This window comes from Anabrus simplex, chromosome 7, assembly GCF_040414725.1.
Source record: "Anabrus simplex isolate iqAnaSimp1 chromosome 7, ASM4041472v1, whole genome shotgun sequence".
Classification (NCBI taxonomy): domain Eukaryota; kingdom Metazoa; phylum Arthropoda; class Insecta; order Orthoptera; family Tettigoniidae; genus Anabrus; species Anabrus simplex.
In genome coordinates, this window is record NC_090271.1 from 278,624,468 (window position 1) to 278,645,536 (window position 21,069).

At 40.1% G+C, this 21,069-nt stretch overlaps 1 protein-coding gene across 3 annotated transcripts in view; it reads right to left on the bottom strand.

Moving 5' to 3' along the window:
• The window catches only part of LOC136877546 (lipid scramblase CLPTM1L), a 306,831-nt gene that overhangs the window by 277,462 nt on the left and 8,300 nt on the right, over window positions 1-21,069 (bottom strand). For 2 of the 3 annotated variants that reach the window (XM_067151672.2, XM_068228675.1), the window contains exons 2-3: window positions 3,404-3,504; window positions 3,106-3,310 (exon numbers count right to left, since the gene is read on the bottom strand). The exons of the other annotated variant lie outside the window; for it this stretch is intronic. In XM_067151672.2, coding sequence (XP_067007773.2) covers window positions 3,106-3,310; window positions 3,404-3,504 — 306 coding nt within the window. The remainder of the gene's footprint in view (window positions 1-3,105; window positions 3,311-3,403; window positions 3,505-21,069) is intronic. 3 annotated transcript variants of the gene reach the window in all.

Consider the following 21,069-nt stretch of genomic DNA (forward strand, 5'->3'; position numbering starts at 1 on the left):
GTTTCTGGTTTCCTTCTACACACTGAACACTCTCCTTATGTTTTTTCATTTGCATGTGCTTGAGTATATTGCATTTCCCGCCATGTGCAATTGCAAAATCAAACCCACGTATAATACAGAATGTGAACGTTGGTCCCTTTCTGGATTCACTCAAACACGGAAACTCTTCCCTATAAGCACTTTCAAACACTGCATCATATTTCTTTTTTTGACATTTTGGCCAAAACAAATATTAAGGCAAAACACGAGCACTTCTGCAGGTCTTGCCCCGGGCAGAACGACTATGTTTCTGAGGTTAGGTTACTCCAAAGAGAATGTTACTTGTTTGCCTCGCTTGCAAAGAGAATGACTGTATTATAGACCAAAGAGCAGCACATGACTGGCCACCGTGCCCCATACTGCCATCTGGTATCATTATTAGAACGACTATCGACCAGCCATACTCAGATATATATTGATAGAACGAGGAAATCCGCGGGAGTTTAAAATAATACGAAAATTACGGATATTGCTCTGAAAATTGGGAGATCGGGAGGAACGATGCAAAATCTGGAGTCTCCCGCTCAAATCGAGAGTCTCCTGCTCAAATCAGGAGACTTGGCACGTCTGGGCACAGTTTCTCTTCTTTTTTGGGATGGAAATTTTTCTTTGTCAGTGGGGTGAATTTAATTTTTATTTTTATCAAGTAATGACATTTACTCATCAGGTAAAATCCCTCCAGAATGGTTAAAATCAGAATTTATTGCTTTACCAAAGAAATCAAATGCCAAAGAATGTGGGGACTACCGTACCATCAGCTTAATGAGCCATCTGCTAAAATTATTTCTTAAAGTGATACACAAGCGGATATACAGAATTTGTGAAAAACAGATAGCGTCCAACCAGTTTGGGTTTTTGAAGGCAGTTGGCACTAGAGAAGCAATATTTAGTGTACAGGTACGGTTCCAAAAATGTAGGGATATCAACTGTAATGTATTTGCATGCCTCATTGATTATCAAAAGGCGTTTGATCGCGTGATTCATGAACACCTGATAGACGTACTCAAGAAAACAGGAATTGATGGGAAAGATCTAAGAATAATAGCAAATTTATACTGGAACCAATCTGCAGTCATGAAAATAGATCAAGACCAATCTGAGCAAGTGAGAATATGCCGAGGGGTCAGGCAAGGATGTATAATATCACCGATACTCTTCAACCTGTATTCTGAGCACGTATTCAAAGAAGCCCTATTTGATGTGGAGGAAGGAATTTCAGTGAATGGTGTCAAACTCAACAATTTGCGCTATGCAGATGACACAATTGTCTTTGCAGATACGATGGAAGGGGAACAAAATTTCTGAAACAAGCAAGAGATATGGTCTGGACATCAACACTAATAAAACAAAATTGATGATCATCAGTAAGCAGAACATCCGAGGCGTGAATCTGTTCCTCAATGGAGGAAGTATAGAGAGAGTTTCACAGTATTCGTACCTGGGTACCATCATTAACGAAACATGGGACAATTCGCAAGAGATAAAGTGCCGCATTGGAAAAGCGAGAAGTGTTTTCAATTCAATGAACTCAACCTTCCAGAATCACGACCTTACCATGGATACCAAAATGCGGCTCCTTAGGTGCTATATGTTTTCAGTTCTCTTTTACGGTGTGGAAACATGGACGCTTACAAAAGCCACCACTGCTAGACTGGAAGCATTTGAACTCTGGCTATACAGAAGAATTTTGAGAATATCATGGACTCAGAAGATTACAAACATTGAGGTTCTACGCCGAGCTAACAAGAGACCAGAGCTGATCAACACCATCAAGTGCAGTAAACTACAATATTTTGGACACATCATGAGGAATCAGAAAAGGTATGAGCTGCTTCAACTTATCCTACAAGGGAAAATAGAAGGAAAAAGATCTCCTGGGCGAAGAAGAATTTCCTGGCTCGACAACCTTAAAACCTGGTTCAACAAAACATCTGCAGAACTGTTCCGAATTTCGATGGATAAAGCCCGAATAGCCATGTTGATCGCCAACGTCCGAGGCGGACAGGCACGCTAAGGAGAAGAAGAAGAATGATATGATCCAATATCTGTCCCTCTCAAGACTTTTACATTGTAGATTTCCCTGTGGTAATTTTTATCCATACAAACATGATCCAGTTTCCATTCTTCTTTTTTCCAATCTGGATGTTTTCAAGTTTTGACCTTATTTGTTCTTCTCTTGAAGTACGACTTCGAGATCATATCATGGTTTCTGCAGAATTCCACCAGTCTTACACCATTCCTGTTTGTTCTTCTTTGTGCTGGCCACTTCCCTATTATATCAAATCGATGACCTTCGATGTTAGGCTCCTTAAAACAACAAGCAAGCACCTATTACATCTTTATATCTCTTTTCCCTTACTAACTGGACATTAAAGTCTCCAATTCAAATTCTGGTGTGGTTTTTATTTATCTTTGAAGTCATTTGATCTAGAAGCTCCCAAAGTCCATCCACATCCTCTCTGTGTTCTTATTAATTTTATTATTAGTTTGGGAATGGACTTTTATTATTGTGTATACGGTATTCTATTTGCAGCTTTTATAGTTATTGAGAGCCTGGAAGATTGTACTCTGAATTCTATTATGAGATTATGAGACTGACCACAAATCAGGTTCCGAATTGTGGACATTGCTTCATTACTCCTTTTCTTGGTATTCCCTTGTAAATTCTATATCCTTGTGATTCCATCAGTCCCTAATCAGTGTTTCTCATTTCTTGACCACTGGTTATTAGAATCCCTTTGCGATTCATTTCATCTGTCAAAATTTTGAGTTTCCCTGGTTTATGATGGATTTTATATTGTGTATTATTATGTTCATCTGTCCTATCATTCAATGAAATATTTGTCTTAGGTTTAAGAGTTCATATATTTGACTCAAAATGTCACATAAGCTAATGTTTCTTTATTACTTCAGTTATATTTGAGGGTAAGTTCATCGCTTCTTTATTTCAAAGTTAGATTGCAATCATGCAATAAAATCAACAATGGGTTGAATCGAAAACATCAAGAATACAATAAAGGGAAAAGGCTGAACATGGAAATTCTCTGAACACTGCTCCATACAAACCTTAGGGGTAGCACTACCAAGCAACTGAAAAGCTTCTGCTGCTGGTACATGATACTGAGTTAATCGGATTCGAGCATAGACAACAGATGGATCTGCATGAAGGGCCACGAATTCTCTGCTACTCAAAGGTTTCTTTCCCAAAAATAAATGTAGATAAAGAGTACCATTCTTGCGAGTTGACTCTGGGATGAGAAGAGTCAACATCCTGTAAATAGAAAGAAAAATATTTCAAAACCTATCCCATATAATGAATCATTAGAACTATGCAGAAATGAATCACTAGTTAAGATTCCCATACCTTTCAGATGGTTCTGTATAGTTAAAGTCGGATATTTTGTCCACAAAAAAGACATCTTCTTGCCAACTAGGATTAGGTTTCACAGATGAAAATATGGCAAGCTATTCAAAGAGAAAATAAGAAAAAGTTCACACAGCAGTTAACATATTTTCAAAATATTCATTAACATAAAATCATACAGAAACTAACTCTACCTCTGCAATAAGGAGGCCCTCTCACAACATCCATACCACAACATGGTCCAAAAGACCAGGTGATTACAAACTACAACATCCAACAACTGCATAGGCATTTACTAGTTCTTGTTGTTATGTCACACCAATAAAGATAGGTCTTATGGTCACAATGGGATAGGAAAGGGCTAGGGGTGGGAAATGGGAAACCACGTAAAACCATCTTCGGGGTAACCGAGAGTGGGATTCAAATGCAAGCCGATAGCTACGTGACCCAAACCGCGCAGCCACCTGCTCGGTTTAATGGTTCACAAACCACATCTAGTACTTGACCTTTGCACAAATCATAAGAATAGCACTGCAGAAGATCAGTGTTCATTCGTTTGTCATTCTTTCATATCCTAGACCTGAATAAAAATTAGTGGCAGGCAGCAGCATAGTTCCAGTTAGACATTACATACTGTATGTCTATCCCTTATCCTGTTTCTTTATGAGATTGAGTATGGAGCAAGATGAATCTTTACAGTGGATGCGGATATCCACAAAGTTAGTGTCTTGGCGGATACACACTGTATGGCAGTGCGGATAATTTTGCTGAAAATTTCTAAATAATGATATTTATTGATTTTCACTCAGGTATACTCTTACTATTCCTGGTGATTATGCAACCCTTGACAGTGGTATGGGAAATGGTGATATACAGGGTGTAACTAAACATATGGGAAAGCTCCGGGGATTCGATAGAGTACCTCACAAGCAGAACTTGTCCTGTAAACATATGGTTTATTTGCTTTCGTTTCCGTGTTACAGGCATTGTTCGTGGTGTACATAACACAGCCTACTTCACTATGCTGGTCATTTGTGTTGATAAAGTGTAATTTACTACTTACAGTTCTATACAGAAGGTGCTCAAAATGGCTACCACGAGCTGTAATGCAGGCATCTATGCGTCGCATCATTGACTGTCTCACTCGTTCCCATATTCCAGGCATTTGTAGTATCTGCTGACACCTTTGCTCTATTCGCTGATGCATCATTTCCATATTATGAATAGGTGTGGCATACACAATGGCCTTCAAATGACCCCATAAGTAGAAGTCTAATGGATTGAGATCGGGAGAACGAGCAGGCCAGGTATCGGTCCCTGACGCCCTGTCCATTTGTTTGGGAATCCCTGATGTATTGCGCTGAATTAAATCCAGCAGAATGTCTTCCAAAAAACACATACGGTAAATCATTTGTTAACAAGGCACTGTATGACACTCCTGTCAATGTTCCTGGTAAAATGAAAGGACCAATTAACGTGTCACCTATTATTCCAGCCCAAACATTAATACTGAACTGTTGTCGATGTCTGGTTTGCACAACGTTTCTGGGATTTTCATACGCTCAGACTTGCGTATTGTGAAAGTTCTGCACTCCATTTCTGGTAAACTTTGCTTCATCGGTAAAGAGAATAGCAGAGCCCCTGAACACACATCTGTCGTAACCAGGTACAAAATGCTGCTCTGGGTGGAAAGTCAGCTGCACTAAGACTTTGGACTCTTGGAAGATGATATGGATAAAGGAGCTGTTCTCATAGAATCCTCCACACTGTTATATGACTCACATTCAAACTTGCCGCTAATTCCCTGGTGCTGCTCCTGCTATTTTTCTCAATATGGTTGATAACTCGTTCCTCTGTGTCAGGTATTCTTGTGCTCCTAAGTCGCCCATTATCAGCAACACACCTACTAAACGAGCCTGTTTTGCGAAGCGCTCATGTATTCTTTGGAACATCTTGTTCGGTATATGCCTATTAGGAAAGTGTTCCACATACAAATGCATGCTTCAATTGTGTTACACTGAACCCATCCATACAGATGGTGAATGTTTGCCATTTCCTAATTTGAGTACCCCATTGTATCATGACTTGTACTGTACGTACACTGAATAACAACTGACAACACGTATCACTCCACTTGTAATGTACATGCACTCAATAACAACTGACAACACGTATCACTCCACTCTAGCTTATGACCTGTGTGGAAGTGTTTGCTAAGCAACTGACATCACGTGGCTTTGAATACAAAACAAATGCACACAGACTTGAATAGGGATGAAATGTACAAGTGGCCTGTGTGCCCTACACGAATTACCAACCTGCATAATGAAGTGGTGTGTTTTATGTACACCACAAACAATGCCTGTAACAGGCAATCAAAATCAAATAAACCATATGTTTGCAGGACATGTTCTGCTTGTCGTCAGGTACTCTATCAAATTCCCGGAGCTTTCCCACATATTTAGTTACACCCTGTATAAAGAGCCTTGAGACCATGAAGCCGTAAATCTGATCTGAGCCTACCTGACTCCTGCCCACAATTAATGGAAGGAACATAGGTCAATACATCGGTAGTTGTCGCAAGAGAAAATCCCTCATAAACTTGTTACTGTAGGGGTTCTGGTACCAGGTGTCAGGTCTGTTGTATTTTAACAGATCTGTCGGTTTCAATACCTTGGGTGTAATACACTGTAATTAAATATTAACAATATCCACGCATAACAATTTGTGGATGCATATAACCATATGCGGATGCGGATGAAGGAAGTGCGGATATTATTTTGTATATCCGCGCAGGTCTCTATGATACTAGGAAGGGAGAAGATGAAACCCAGTGCCGGCACATAGCCTACTCCTGTCGAATAGCATCAAAGGTTCTGTTCATGGCTTAAAGTCCCCATCCAACAGATGAATCACCATCAACAGCGACATATGCCCTCCCTCCATATGAACACTGTGGAGAGGTTTGGAATCGATCCGGACTTTTGGCTTACAATCTAGCGACTAGAAATTGTATACCACCACCCCTCCTACCCTGCCAGCCAACATTCTGATGGCGAACAAAAATTCTGACCGCCAGGGCTTGAACCGGCTGACCGTGGAGTCCAATCATAATAGGCTTAACGCCTTAATGATCATAGCCACTAGGCGGGCTTCGGAAAGTATATTGCCTTATTAGAAAATCTCAAAACCAAATTCTTAGATTTGCTGATTGCAAACATCTGGAAAATGCTTTCGATCTCTCTGTAAATCATATGCATATCCAACCTGTAAAGGTCAGACTGGATTTGCAGCTCGAATTAATATAAGTGCAAAATGATACTTTTTAAACACTTGTGCACACTTCAAGTTGGTGTAAACGTGTTCCAACACTTTTCAGTTGCTAAGCGCATGAAATTAAGATTATTTGTAGCTATTTATATGCAAGTATTTACTTATTTCTGTGAGCAACTTTCCCAAAAAACAAACTATGCCAAGTCAAAATACGGTTCCCAATTGACTGATACAGATGAAAACAGCTTTAACTGAAATAACCTCAAATTTCTGTGATATAACTGCAAATGTAGAAGAAATGTAATTAAAAGTAAAAGATTAGAATTTATTATTTGTTTAATATAGTTTAAAGTGCATATAAACCATAATCAGTATTTGTCTAGAAATCAGCAACCACCATTGCACTCATCAGTCTACCGGTTTGTTCTGAACTACGAGGTGGTTGCCAGCTTTGTGGGTTGCTTAACCCGTGAGAGGTCGCAAACTGAGTTTTCGTCTGGATTCTACATAATTACAAATGTGTAATGTCATAGGATTGTACTTACGGGCTGTCCCTTTCAATACCTTTCCCTGAAACTGTTGGCTAGTGGTGGGGAAAGTTTTAGCCTGGCAACAATAACGTTGTCTGTGTGAGCTCGCTTTTCGTGAACACCTGGAGCATTCTCTGTGTACAACCCTGCACGTTTCTCAGCAAGCTGAAGTTTGTGATAGTACATATATCACACCCTTGCATTACATGTAGAAGTGAGAGATATTATTGTCAGTATTTGATTTATTATTATTATTATTATTATTATTAACAGTATTTTAGTTGTATATTTTGTCATTAATATTAATAAGCTGGGAGGTCTCCATATGTGGTATGAGCAATTTGTTTTGCACAATGGCTGGGAAAACATTGCTATACTGAACTTGGAAAATCTGGATGAGTCATATACATATCCCTGTGTTTGATGAGATGGACTTCTTGTTGTGGTTGGAAATCTCTGATGAGTCATGTGAAACACCCTACAGTTTGTTGACCTTGTGATTGCCTTGTGCCACTGGAAGAGATTCAGGGTGTGGTCTTGACATGTGGATCCACTCACGATTGGATGGCCAGGATGAAACTTGACGTATCATCTGAGAGGAAGGGGAATGCTGATGTCTATTTAGCATGTGATCAAACGACGGGAAAGAACACACACTGTACGGGGATGAAGAAGTGCGGACACATAATACGGGAGTGAAACTGGATATACAGTACTAGAGTAACACTGCTGTACTATACTAGACTGGACTTCCAATGTTTGTGGAACGTAGTCTTTTTATGTTTGTGAAAAGTGACTGACATACAACTAAGTATTGTATCACTTTGTGGCAGCCTGGTATTACAGGTTGCTGAAAGTTAGGAGGTGCTATATCTCAGACTTTCCATAATTTATGTTCAGGAACGACAAGCGTGTGTTTCCCAAATGTATATATCTTTACAACAAATGTTAAAGTCAGTGAACACAGTATTATGAGGTACAGTATCTCTGTGATATTATAAGTGTCAATTATGAGAATCGGCAAGTCGTGTTGATACAGAGACAGTGAAGGGTTCTTATCTACATATATGTAGATTGTTCAACAGACTAATCACAAATGGTGCCTTAGTTCTCGCTTTCGTTTTCCCACTGTTTTCTTTGTTGTTGTTGTTGTTGTTGTTGTAAATATGGAGTCTTCCAGTAATATTTTGTTTGTGTATTATAAGTGTATTTTGGTGTGTTGATGAGGTGCTCATGCACAGATTTTATTGACAATATACTTAGATATTTTAAAATCAGTGGAGTTATTGATGAACCTAGGTGCAGTTTCTACCTATTTAGTCATTTTCAGAAGGTTAGGTAAGGCCTGAAGCAAATGTACCAGTACGCAGCATTAAGTACACGCCCTGGGAGATAAAGAATTATCATGCTCTATCTAAATTCGAGGGATCCATTCTGGTGAACTCTGGCGCCCATACTACGGACATTTCAATTAATTATGTTTATTAATACAATTTATTTCAAGTATTTTATTAAGTTTTTCAGTAATTTTATTATTACATTTACAATAAAGCTACAAATTGCACCCAAGTGTTGGCAACGATTATTGATTATTATTTTTTTTTTTTATTAGTATTCACAGTAAAGTTGCAAGTTTCCATCCTCTTATGTTACAGAAATTAAGCAAACATTTATGTTCAGTGTGTAAATATTGCTTTCTTATATTTTTGTTTTATTCTACCATGTCAACGCAAAATATCAGAAAATGATACAGATGTTGATTTCCATAGGGAACATGAAATATTTGTCCCAAATGAAATTTTTTGAAAATGAGACAAAGTCATAGTGCACTGGCACTCCCAGTGGCTCCAAGTAGCCTACGCAGTACCCTCCATGGTATGCACTAGCCATGTGTTTTTTATTTATTTATTCACAAAGCATAAGATACAGCTACACTGAGCAAATTTCACTTGCACTCTTAAAAGACTTTCATAATAAAATATAACAAACATAACAAAATATAACAAGATCAGGTACACAGCCTACTAATAACAACTTTCCAAATTGAAAACCATGAGAATATCCATGTTCATAGCCAAGTCGTCGTGGGTCAAGATGACGGCGTAATCCGTTTTTTTCTTTTTTTGCAAGTTGCTTTACGTCGCGCCGATACTGATAGGTCTTATGGCGACGATGGGACAGAAAAGGGCTGGAAGTGGGAAGGAAGTGGCTGTGGCCTTATTTAAGGTGCAGCCCCAGCATCTGCCCGGTGTGAAAATGGGTAACCACGGAAAACCATCTTCAGGGCTGCCGACAATGGGGCTCAAACCCACTATCTTCTGAATAATGGATACTGGCCGCACTTAAGTGACTGCAGCTATCGAGCTCGGTGCGGTGTAATCCCTTCACATCAACTTATCTTTAAGAGACTATTTATACCCCTCTCGAATATGGTTTTATTTGATGCTATATCAAGCTCTTGTCTCCTATTAGTATTGTTAAAGAGAGTTTGGAAGCGGATTAAGAAAGATCGTTGAAGTATTGAGTGCTGAGTGCGGGGTATGGGGAGAAGGTCTTTGGTTCTGGTGGAGCGGGAAGGAACGCGGAGAGAGAAGAGTGAGACAAGATGTTCCGAGCGGTAATGCCCATTTAAGATCCCGTGGAGGAAACTCATGCCAGATACCTGTCGCCTGATGTGCAGCGGTGCCACATATATTGCCCTTAATACCTGCTGCGTAGACAGATTTCTGAGCTTGGGATTTTTGTTCCTAACAATTGCAGCTCTGTCTAACTGGTTAATATTGGAGGGAGAGGCTGTTGTCCAAATCAGAGAGCAGTAGTTTAAGAGAGGTTGAATGATCGTGAAGAAGTGACGAAGAGCAGTGGGGTCAGAAATTTATGTAAAACGGTAGAGAATGCATAGTAATTTCATAGCTTTGGTTGTATATGTTTCTATGTGGGTCTTAAATTGTAATTTTCTGTCGAATATTACACCTAGGTCACGCTGTTGCTTATCTACAGTGATGGGCTTGCCGAGTAGGTAATATGTCGGTAGAGGAGATTTATGTAGTGTTATGGTCATGTGGCTGCATTTTTGTGGATTGGGGATAAGTTTCCAAGTACGGCACCAGCTCGAGAGGACATTAAGTGAGGACTGTAGCAGAAATGCATCTGCTGGATTCCTGATCTCCCTAAATATCATGCAGCCATCAGCAAAAAGTAGGGTACGCGCTATTTCGTTGAGTTTGGACAGCAGATCGTCCATAAACAAGGAAAACAGCAAAGGGCCAAGAGCAATGCCTTGTGGGACACCGGAGGTGACTGGTAACCATGATGAAGTGCCTGATATTACCACTCTCTGCCAACGGTTATGTAGGAAGCCAGCAAGAAGGCTCAGAAGACTGCCATGTATATTAAATCGTTCGGAGAGTTTATGGAGCAACAGAGTATGGTCTACGGAATCGAAAGCTTTTGAAATGTCTACATAGCAGATATCCAGCTGTGATTTAGCTGCAATGGCATGTAATGCAAAGCTATGCAGAGTGGCCAGGTTTGTTAGGCAAGAACCACCTGGTAGAAAACCATGCTGCTTGGTTGAGATATAGGACAAGATGAATGCGAGGATATGCTGGTGTATAATTTTTTCAAATATAAAGGATAGTATGGGGAGAATATAAATTGGTCGGTAAGATGAAACATTAAATTTATTGCCCGATTTGACAAGTGGAACAATATTTGCCTGTTTCCAGGTAATAGGAAAATAGCCCGCGGCAAAACATCTGTTAAATAATTTAGAGAGAGGGACGCAAAGGGTGCTGGCAGTATTTTTTAGGAAAAGAGGACCTATAGTGTCGGGACGGGTAGCTATGTTGGTACGAAGAGTTTGAAGAAGGTTGTGAACTTCACTTGGTGTGGTAGTTATGCTTGATAGGGTTCTGTTTGAAACTGTACCTACGGGAGGGAGCGGTTGGTTTTGTAAGGGAGGGGAGAAGTTGGAGAAGAAATACCCGTTGAACAGTTCATTGCGATCGGCGTCTTCTGCTGTTGCATCGTTGTGGTTCATGCTGACAGGAATCCGCTCTGTCCTTCTCCGTGTGTTGATAAGACTGCAGTAGCGCTTGGGGTTGTTGTGGACGTTTTCAGTGACAGTGTCTACGCGTGTTTTGTAGTCTCTTCTGACCATAGACCTTGCACGGCGGCGCATTTTAACAAAGGTATTGTGAGTGTGTGGGTTATCTAGAGAAATGAATTTCATTTTATGGGTCTGTATTGAACTTTGATAAAACCAAATTAAAATAATAAGTGAGTTAAATCCACCTTTTTCATACAAATTAAATAGTGTTTATTTAATAAACATTTAATGGGACTAGTTTCGACCTTTTTAAAGGTCATCTTCAGCCATATTGCGTGTAGAACAAAGTATTTGAAACACAGTGGTTTTAAAGATGGTCTTAAAACATAGAAGTTTGACACTATGAAAAAATTGTTTTTAGAATTTCCTTAAAACACTTTTGTTCACTTAGCTGTGGGAATATATGAGAAGAAGAAGTCTTTTAGTATTCTTCGTAGTATTCAAGAGCAATAATATATCTGTTCAACTCATATTTTAATTAGGACATTACTTTGCATATATGCTCAATTCTACATCTCATCAAGATTATAAATGATTTAAAGTGTATCTACACTTTGCAGTGACACAAAGAATATCAAAATACTTCTCTGCAACATTATGCCCAGGCCTATGTGCCCAATTCCATACTTCATCAAGATTGTGAATTTCGACTTGTATCTACACTCTTGAACACTACGAAGAATATAGAAAGACTTCTTCTTCTTATATATTCCCACAGCTAAGTGAACAAAAGTGTGCTGGTGGTAGCCCGTTGTGCAGGTACAAAGTCTTTCATTGTGGCTTGCAGCCAGTCGTACAGCAGGTCAAGAGCCGATTCGAAATCAGCTATTTCGAGAAGGCTTCAGAGAAGGCTTTCCAGGGCATGACACAAAGCAGGCCAGTCGGCACGGCGCCAGATGTAGGTAGGGCGAGAGGATGTCCTGCTGTGGGGCTTTGAGGAGGGGTGGGGTAGGAGGAATGCAGCATCGAGAGACTGGTGATCGCAGAGGAAAAGGTTTCTGCCTGGTGTTATTGTTTTGAGTTCTAATGAGGAGGGCATGAGGTCCAGGGTGTTGGGTGCAAAGGTTGGGTACATATTAAACTGTTTCAGTTAATAAAACTGTCTATAAAATGTGTGTCACAGTTGTTAGCTGACAGTCCAGTAGTTGGAGAAGACTACTATGACTGATTCCAGGCACTGTTCAAGGTCACAGAATGGACTGTTTGGTGGTCTATAGTAACTTCCCACAAGTACAGGGCATCGAGGAAAGAGTAGCTCCACCCACACTAACTCACAGTCCTGTTCGAGATCAGTCCTGCGTTTACATGGTAACGCACTGTTCACTGCTAGCATCACTCCACCACCTAGAGTAGCACGATCACGACGAAATATGCTGTAATTAGTGCTGAGTGTTAGTTCACTGTCATCAGCCCACGAGAGCCATGTTTCAGTAAGTCCGATCACGTCAACTTCTCTTAAGTCTGGCAGGAATAGTTCACAATCAGAAAGCTTATTGTTTAGGCTTTGCACGTTCTGACAATAGATGTTTAGATCTATTTTCATTTCTCAAGTGGTGGGACCAGGGTTTAAGTCAACATCTCCAGCCAGTAGTAGGAGGCAAAGCAAGCCCCTAATCGCTGAGCGACCAGGCCTAGGCTCGTTCAGCTCAGAACGAGTAGGGAGGCTCCTATAAGTCTGGTAAATGGTGCATCCAGTGAGAGAGAACGACAGAATGTAGCAGTTTCTCTCTGCTAGTAGCCATATAAAAAGAGAACTCACTTTTTCACTTCCACACACAGATTCCTTAACTCGAATAGAACCGTGCAGAGAACTGTAAAGCACAACTCTGATTATTACCACAAAAACTGCAGCAGCACTAAGCTTGCGCGTGTCTACTCTAGCCACCATCTTGAACCAACTTAGCACACTGGGGCAAAACGCTGGCAACCAGGAATGAGTTAGCTGGAAAATGTATGATGTCCAATAACGGACCAACTATATTGGAATTATATACTCATTCGGGACAAATATTTCAGGTTCCCTATGTAAATCAACATCTGTACCATTTTCTGATATTTTGCGTTGACATGGAAGAAAACAAAAGAATCTGAATAGATTGTTGGACAGTGTAGGACGTGAGGAGTGGCAAGAACTGCTAAATGCAACTAGGAAGGTTCCATTTCGAAGAGAGACAGAAGAGACATCAACTGATGATGATGCCGGATGTATTGGAAGACGACTCCCATGCCGAAATTTATGTTGCTAAATTACAGTAACTAGGTAAGCTAGATGAGGAAGAAAATGCAATAAACCAACCTGTGTGGTACTGGAAGAGATGGGACAACATACTGGAACATTCGCACACCGCCTAAAAGTGATACGACTCTTGCCCGCGTTAGAATACAAACCCATTTACCTCAAGTGCGGAGACAAGCCGTTGAAGCATGCTTTCCACTAGACATGCGGAAACTTTTTCACTGACAGTATGGTGAGTCATAAAACCAAGTTTACAAGAATATGGATAGAGAATAATCAAAGTAATTACTCGCGGGAAAGAGACTCTGTGAACACAATGATTGCAGAAATTCAAGCCGTGTTTGGTCTTTTGTATATTTCAGGAATTCTGAAATCTGAATTTGGAAGATCTTTGGGCATCAGTTAGCACTGGTGTGGAATATTTCGAAATTGTATGGCTCTCAACCGTTTCAAATCCTTACTGCGAGCTCTTAGATCTGATGATATAAATAGCCAAGAAGAGCAAAATTCGCTTGGAAAAACTTGCGCCAATTCAGGAAGTGTTCAAGAAATTTGTGGAAAAATGCCTGTGTAATTGTGTAATTAGTTACGTCACACATAGTTAAAGTAGGAAATGATTGTGTTTTCTTGGTGTTTTAATTACGTCTTACTACTTCTGTAATTTTTTTTTTTTTTTTGCTAATTGCTTTATGTCGCACCGACACAGATAGGTCTTATGGCGACGATGGGGCAGGAGAGGGCTAGGAGTGGGAAGGAAGCGGCCGTGGCCTTAATTAAGGTACAGCCCCAGCATTTGCCTGGTGTACTTCTGTAAAATAGAACATAGCTTTATAAACATTCTGTTATCGTTAGAATAAATTTTAATAATTCTAAGATTTAATTTTTGAACAAAAGGTACAAAAAATTAGTTTAACGCAGTTGTATGATGCCCACAAGTATTTATTTATGTTACTGTAATATTCAAGTTATAAGGAAATGTCAACTGTGATACAAATATATCATAAGGGAAGCTCTATTTGTCTTTGTCAGGATCATGGAGGAAACCTCCGTGAGCGACCTCTGACGTTCAAAAGTCTACGTGCCCTCTTAAGGGCTAACAAGTGATTCACTATTTGCTCTAACGAGACTTTACATGATAAATAGTCCGTAGAACAAGCTGATCAATCCACATAGTGATACATGCAGTGTAGCAGACTTCCATGCCGAGAATAAAATTGTTCCGCAGTACATGAAGGATGGAATCCTACTTGTGTATCAGAGCTACCTGAAGCTCCCAAATGATTTGTGAAGGTACCACCTTAAAACACACAGATCTGTCCCCAGTTTGTTCACTGGGATTGAGATCACTCAGCCAAGATCTTGGCATGGCTCACTAACTTCTTTAATTGGTCTATTGTCTGAAAAGATCCCTCAGAATTGGCTTAAAGCCAAATTGTGGCACTCTTGAAACCAGATAAGATACCAGACCAGCCAAAGAATTCCAGGCTCCCGGTCTCCCTTTTGATTAACCTTTTCATGCTGTTTGAATGCCTTATTCTTAACAGAATGATCCGATCTATGGAGACTAAATGAAGCAGCAGACAGGTTTCAGACCAGGACAATCATGCACTAACCAAATCCTGAACCCGAGCGGATTTTGGATAGCTCTAGCAACTGGCATTACTTTTTAAGATTTGACTACTGCTTATGATACTGTCAACCATCAACTCTTTGTACACAAGCTGTTTAAACTGACAGGAGATTTCAAACTAGCAAGAACCATTCAATACCTCCTGCAGAATAGAAGACTCCAGGTGATACTTCAAGGTAAACAGAGTCATTGGAGGGATCAAAAAACAGCCTCCCACAGGGTAATGCCTTTGTACCAATCCTTTTCAGTGTTTACGAACAATCAACCTATTAGTGAAGGCACAAAACACTTTTATTGTATGCTGATGACCTTGGCGTTGGAGCACAGTCCATGTCGAGGACATAGAATATAGGCTACAGTCCTGTCTCAGCAATCTGTCTAAGAACAAATTCCTTAAACCAAATTCTAGCAAAAAAAAACAGGTCACACTGTTCCATCCTTGCAACCATGCTGCAAACCATGAACTGAGTATCTGTTGGGAAGGAAAACAAATTGAGTTCTCCTCAGATGTCAAAACCTTTCTACTTCAATATGACTGTTCACTCCCATTTAAAAGACACTGCCATTCCCTTGGCATAAAGGTTAGAGTAAGGAACAGCTTACTCAAAATGTTAACAGGGTCTACTTGGGAAGCACATTCTGCAACTGTGTGAACTACAGCTTGGGCACACTCTTTCTCTATCCTTGTCCTTTATTGGCCAACTCTGTACATTCCAACAAAGAGGATACTGCCTTGAATGAAACATGTCGTATCGTCTCTGGAAGCCACAGATCATCCAATGGCGAAAAGGTATACTACACCAGTGGTGGTATAGCACCACCCCCTGTTCAACGGCAAGTAGCAACTAAAACAAGAGATAGACAATCACCATCCTCTGCACGGCCACTCAAGCGTCACAGATTACAGAAGAGTTTCATGAATAGCAACAATTCAACCAAGTGCTCTCATAAACCAGTACTGGCAGCAACATTCAATACCTCCACACTGGAATAAGCCAACTCGTGCCTCACAACCATGGCCACTGGTATGGCAAGAACCCTTAAAAAAAAATTTTTTTTTAAAAATAAAAATTAATGGGATTATGCAAAAATGATGCCTGTTACTGTGGCGCTTTTCAAGATCTGGAGCATCTGTACCATTGCACAAACTGCCTAGAGGAAACTCAGTGTGACGACTTTGACATTGTCAATGACAAGGCTATGATAGCTACTTCGTACCGGAGCAACTTCAACATTGACATTGTCAATGACAAGGCTATGATAGCTACTTCGTACCGGAGCAACTTCAACATTTCCAATCAGATACCATCATCAGTATCATCACCACCACCACCTAGTGACAACAAGACTAGAGCACGTCTGTTCTTCTGGCTGACAAACATATTGACTCTTCTGTTGAAGTAAGTGTGGAATTTCACCAATTTCCTCCTTATATATTGAGCAAACAGCCAGTGAATTTGCCCCTTATTGTTCTTAAGGAAAGTTTTTATTCTTTTCATGGTGGTGAAACATTCCTCTTCCTCTGATGTTGAAATGGGAGTGGTTGGTGTAACTGCCAGAGTTTTGTGTACTTCCTTGAAGGAATGCTGCATGAAAAAATTGGGTAGATCACAAACCGTTCATTTTTCAATTTCTCTTTGCAAATAATGAGATTGAAAGTTAATGCAAGAGTGCTAAGATTACAGGGAAATTTTCTCTCAATGTAGCAAATTTCTTTAGGTCAAAAATTTCAAACCTACAGTCATGTGATCATCCATTCAGTTGATTAATCATTATGTCACAAACTTCTTTGGCATCTATGGTCAGGTTTAATTCTGAGCTGTGTTTCGGTCTCTCTCTTGAATGACCACCAGACCATGAGTCATCAGCATGTAACCTTCCAGTGTTCTGTCTTATTTCAAATACAACTGATACAAAATGTTGCACTGCATTGGATAGGGTAACAGAATTGGCACTCAGCTTTTGAATTGCGTTTTACAAGATGTCAACATGTTTCAAGTCACAGAACAAAATAGAAAAAAAACAAAATTCTGTATTGTTAAGCAATTCTTTAAAAAGTTTTCCTCACTGTTATGTCCTCCTTAATCTCAAAACATTCCAATAAATCAGATTTGATTTCATGGACACTATTCTAGAAGGCATACTCCTGGGAGACAATGGCTACCAGTGTTGTCGTTACCTGCTGACTCCAGTACTTCATGCTGAAACAGCTGCAGAGAGAGCTTATAACCAAGCCCATAAAGCAACCAGGTCAGCAATAGATAGAACATTTGGGGTTGTGAAAAGACAGTTCCCTTGTCTCAGTATGGGGCCAAGAGTGAAGTTACCTCGTGCAATTTTTTTTTTTAGAATTGGCTTTACGTTGCAAAGACACAGATAGGTTTTATGCCGACGATGGGATAGGAAAGGCCTAGGAGTGGGAAGGAAGCAGCCGTGGTCTTAATTAAGGTACAGCACACAGTATTTGCCTAGTGTGAAAATACGAAGCAACCATCTTCTAGGCTGCCGACAGTGGGGCTCTAACCTACTATCTCCCGGATGCAAGCTCACAGCTGCGCGCCCCTAACCGCACAGCCAACTAGCCCGGTACGATTTCAACTATGGCATCCTTGTCCTTCTTAGGAAAATTAGGAGAACGGTCCTTTCTCTGCTCTATTTCAGTAATTTTCTCTTTCTTTCTTTCTGCACACAGAATACGAAGAAAAACAGAATCACACTGCTCAACGCGACTCGCGATACTCAGCTGTTTCTGCGCTGTTGCCAATCACTCAAATATGAACTGGGATCAAAAGTGAACTTTGATTAGTTGATCTTAGATCAGTGTTATAGAACACGACACCAGTCTAATCTCAGGTAATTTTCTGAACTCATGCCTATTGCTCACAGTAAAATGTTTCGTAAAATTTGTTGTACAATTAATTTTATGAAAATTTTGGTGAAAACAAGTTTTGTTGCTCACGGTAAAATTATTTTATAAAATCCGTGAAAGCATCGGGATGGCCATCTATGAACTCACTTCTGAACTACGAGGTGTATGTGCTGCCATCTATCGCTAAACTTTTAAACCAAGAATCAGATGTTCAACTTAGACTGTGTTTGAGACTGTCTCCAACAAACAAAGCAAAAACTTGCTGGTTTAGCTGCAATTATATGTTACACAGTGGTAAAAAGGAAGAAAAGAAATGCCAGGAAATGCTGAACTTGGGATTGGATCAAAAGAAGAGAAGAAGGTAGAGGATTGCTCTCCCTGCTCAAAAATTAGTTGAGGTTAGAAGACCAGCATTCATATAGGAATTCAGCGATTGTGTTTTCTGCCTCTCTTCTCGCATTTCTGTTGTGGTTAAAGGGCGTTTTAACTTCGTGCAAACAAGGATATTTCTGGTATTCGTCCAGTAAAACGCTAACAGCTTCCTTAGTCCACCCGGATCCTGCCATTTTAGAAAAAACTGTTTGTTTACAATCGAGCTTCACAATCTTCTCACGACGTAGCGCCAGCATCATCGTGATGTCAGCTTCGTTGATTGGTTCGTTTCGTAAAATTAATTTTATGGAATAGAACATGTCCTATTTTATGAAAGGTTTTATCAAAGGTGTTATAAAACTTGAATTTGACCGTGAGCAACAGAAATTTTATAAAATTAAATTATTGTACAATAAATTTGACAGAAAATTTTACCGTGAGCAACAGGTATTAGATTAAAACTGATCTCCAGTCAATGACGTTTATACAATCGGCCCTTAGAGAGACTTCACAACCAATACGGAAGTGCTGTCTTTATCAAACCAGATCTAACTATATGCTCAACTGCCTTGACCTCCACCAGTGATTTAGAAATCCTAACCATTGAGTACCAGTCTTGTACAGTAACATCTCTCTACAAACCACAAAAAAGTCATCCTTAATTTTGAGGAGCCACATATTTTCCAATCTCAGAGGATTAAAACTGTCAATGGAGACTTCAACTGCCACAGTGGCACCGGTCGAAGCTCTCCATCGTGAAGTCCACGTTCAACTTCGTTCGGAAGGTTTCCATCACTTTTTCGTAAATGTCCTCCCACGGTTCCTCAGAGACTCCACGGATTAGGAGGCAGTTTCTACGGCTGTACTGCTCTCCTTCATCAACGAGTTCTTCTTGATGGTTGAGCTGCCATGCTAACTTGCACAGCTCTTCTTTCAGCCCGGCAAGTTCGGAGGAGATGGCGCCTCGGAAGTCTCGAAAATCCTGACTCAGCGAGTCTAGGGACGCTTCCCTGGGGTGGGCAGAGCTGGATAACAACTGAAGGCGCACCTCAAAGTCCTTCATCGTTGCTTCAAAAGCATTAATCCGCTTATTTACTTTCTGGACGGACATATCTGTTATTATTTATGTCCAACTCGAACCACACTTGTACTAGATGACTTAGTACACACTTGCAGGACAAATCTGCTACCAGTTATGCGGTTTCTGCGAGATATAGACGGAGCACTCCTACGCGTACATTACAGTAGACGCCATGTTGTCCCGGCCTTGTATATCTCGTAGGCAACAACTGAAGTTACACCCCATCAGATTGCTCATCAACTACTACTTAATAATGGTAAAAGTACCAGGAGTATGAAAAGACTGGAGTTTCAACGTGAACTTGAAGATTAAAAACACTCACTTAAAACTCCCTTTTCATTGGCTGAACTTCAGGAAGCGATTCCCCACATGAAGAATAATAAGGCAGCTACAGTGGATGAGTTGAGAACAGAACAAATAAAAACATTTTGGGCCTGAAACATTGAAATGTATCCTCAACTTCATGAATAACTGCATCTCCATTTGCCAAATTCCAAGGATGTGGAGGAAAGTTGATGTTGTAGCTATTTTAAAGCCTGGCATGGAACTAAATGAACCAAAGAACTACCGACCTGTTTTTCTATTGTGTCATCTTTTCAAAATCCTTGAGCGGATTGTACTGAATCATATTTCACTTCTTGTAGATGAAGCTCTTATACCTAAACAAGCTGGATTTAGGCCTGGAAGATCATACTGTGACAACATATATAGGATGGCTATGAGCAGGTACAAGTGACTGGTGTTGCCTTCATAGACCGTAGCACAGCTTATGACGCCATTAATCATAAGGGACTGGTGTATAAAGTATTTCAAACAACAAGGGACTTTGGTTTCACAAAATTAGTACAATGCATTCTTCAAAATAGACATTTCTACATCTCTCTTCAAAATAAGAACAGCCGTTGGAGAACTCAAAAGAATGGATTACCCCAAGGAAGTGTTCTTGCACCATTGCTCTGTAACATCTACACTAATGATGAACCAATTCCTACCGAAGTCAAGCAGTTTATCTACGCTGATGACACAGCAGTGGCAGCACAGGGGAACAAATTTGAAAAGGTTAAAGAAAATCTGGCAAAATCTCTCGAAGAACTTGCTACATACTACGAGAACAATCATTTCAGACCCAACCCCAGGAAAACTCAAGTTTGAGCCTTTCATCTACGTAACAAAGAAGCCAGAGAACTGTGCATGGAATGGAGAGGAATAGTCCTTGAACACTGCTATACACCAAAGTACCCTGGTGTGAAACTGGAAAGAACATTATCTTTCAAATAATACTGTCAGAATACCAAACAAAAGGTGTACACTAGGAACAATATTATTAGAAATCTAACAGGCACATTTTGTAGTGCACACCCTCATGTCCTACACACATCTGCCCTGGCCCTCTGCCTATCAGTTGCAGAATATGCATCACCCGTATGGAGAAACTCTGCCCATCCTAAGCAAGTTAGATAATGCTGTGAACGAGACTGGTCACATAATTACATATAAGAAAATCCTGTATTCTTCAATTTATCTTCAAGATCGACAAAATGTACACGCCTCCAACATGAAGAAC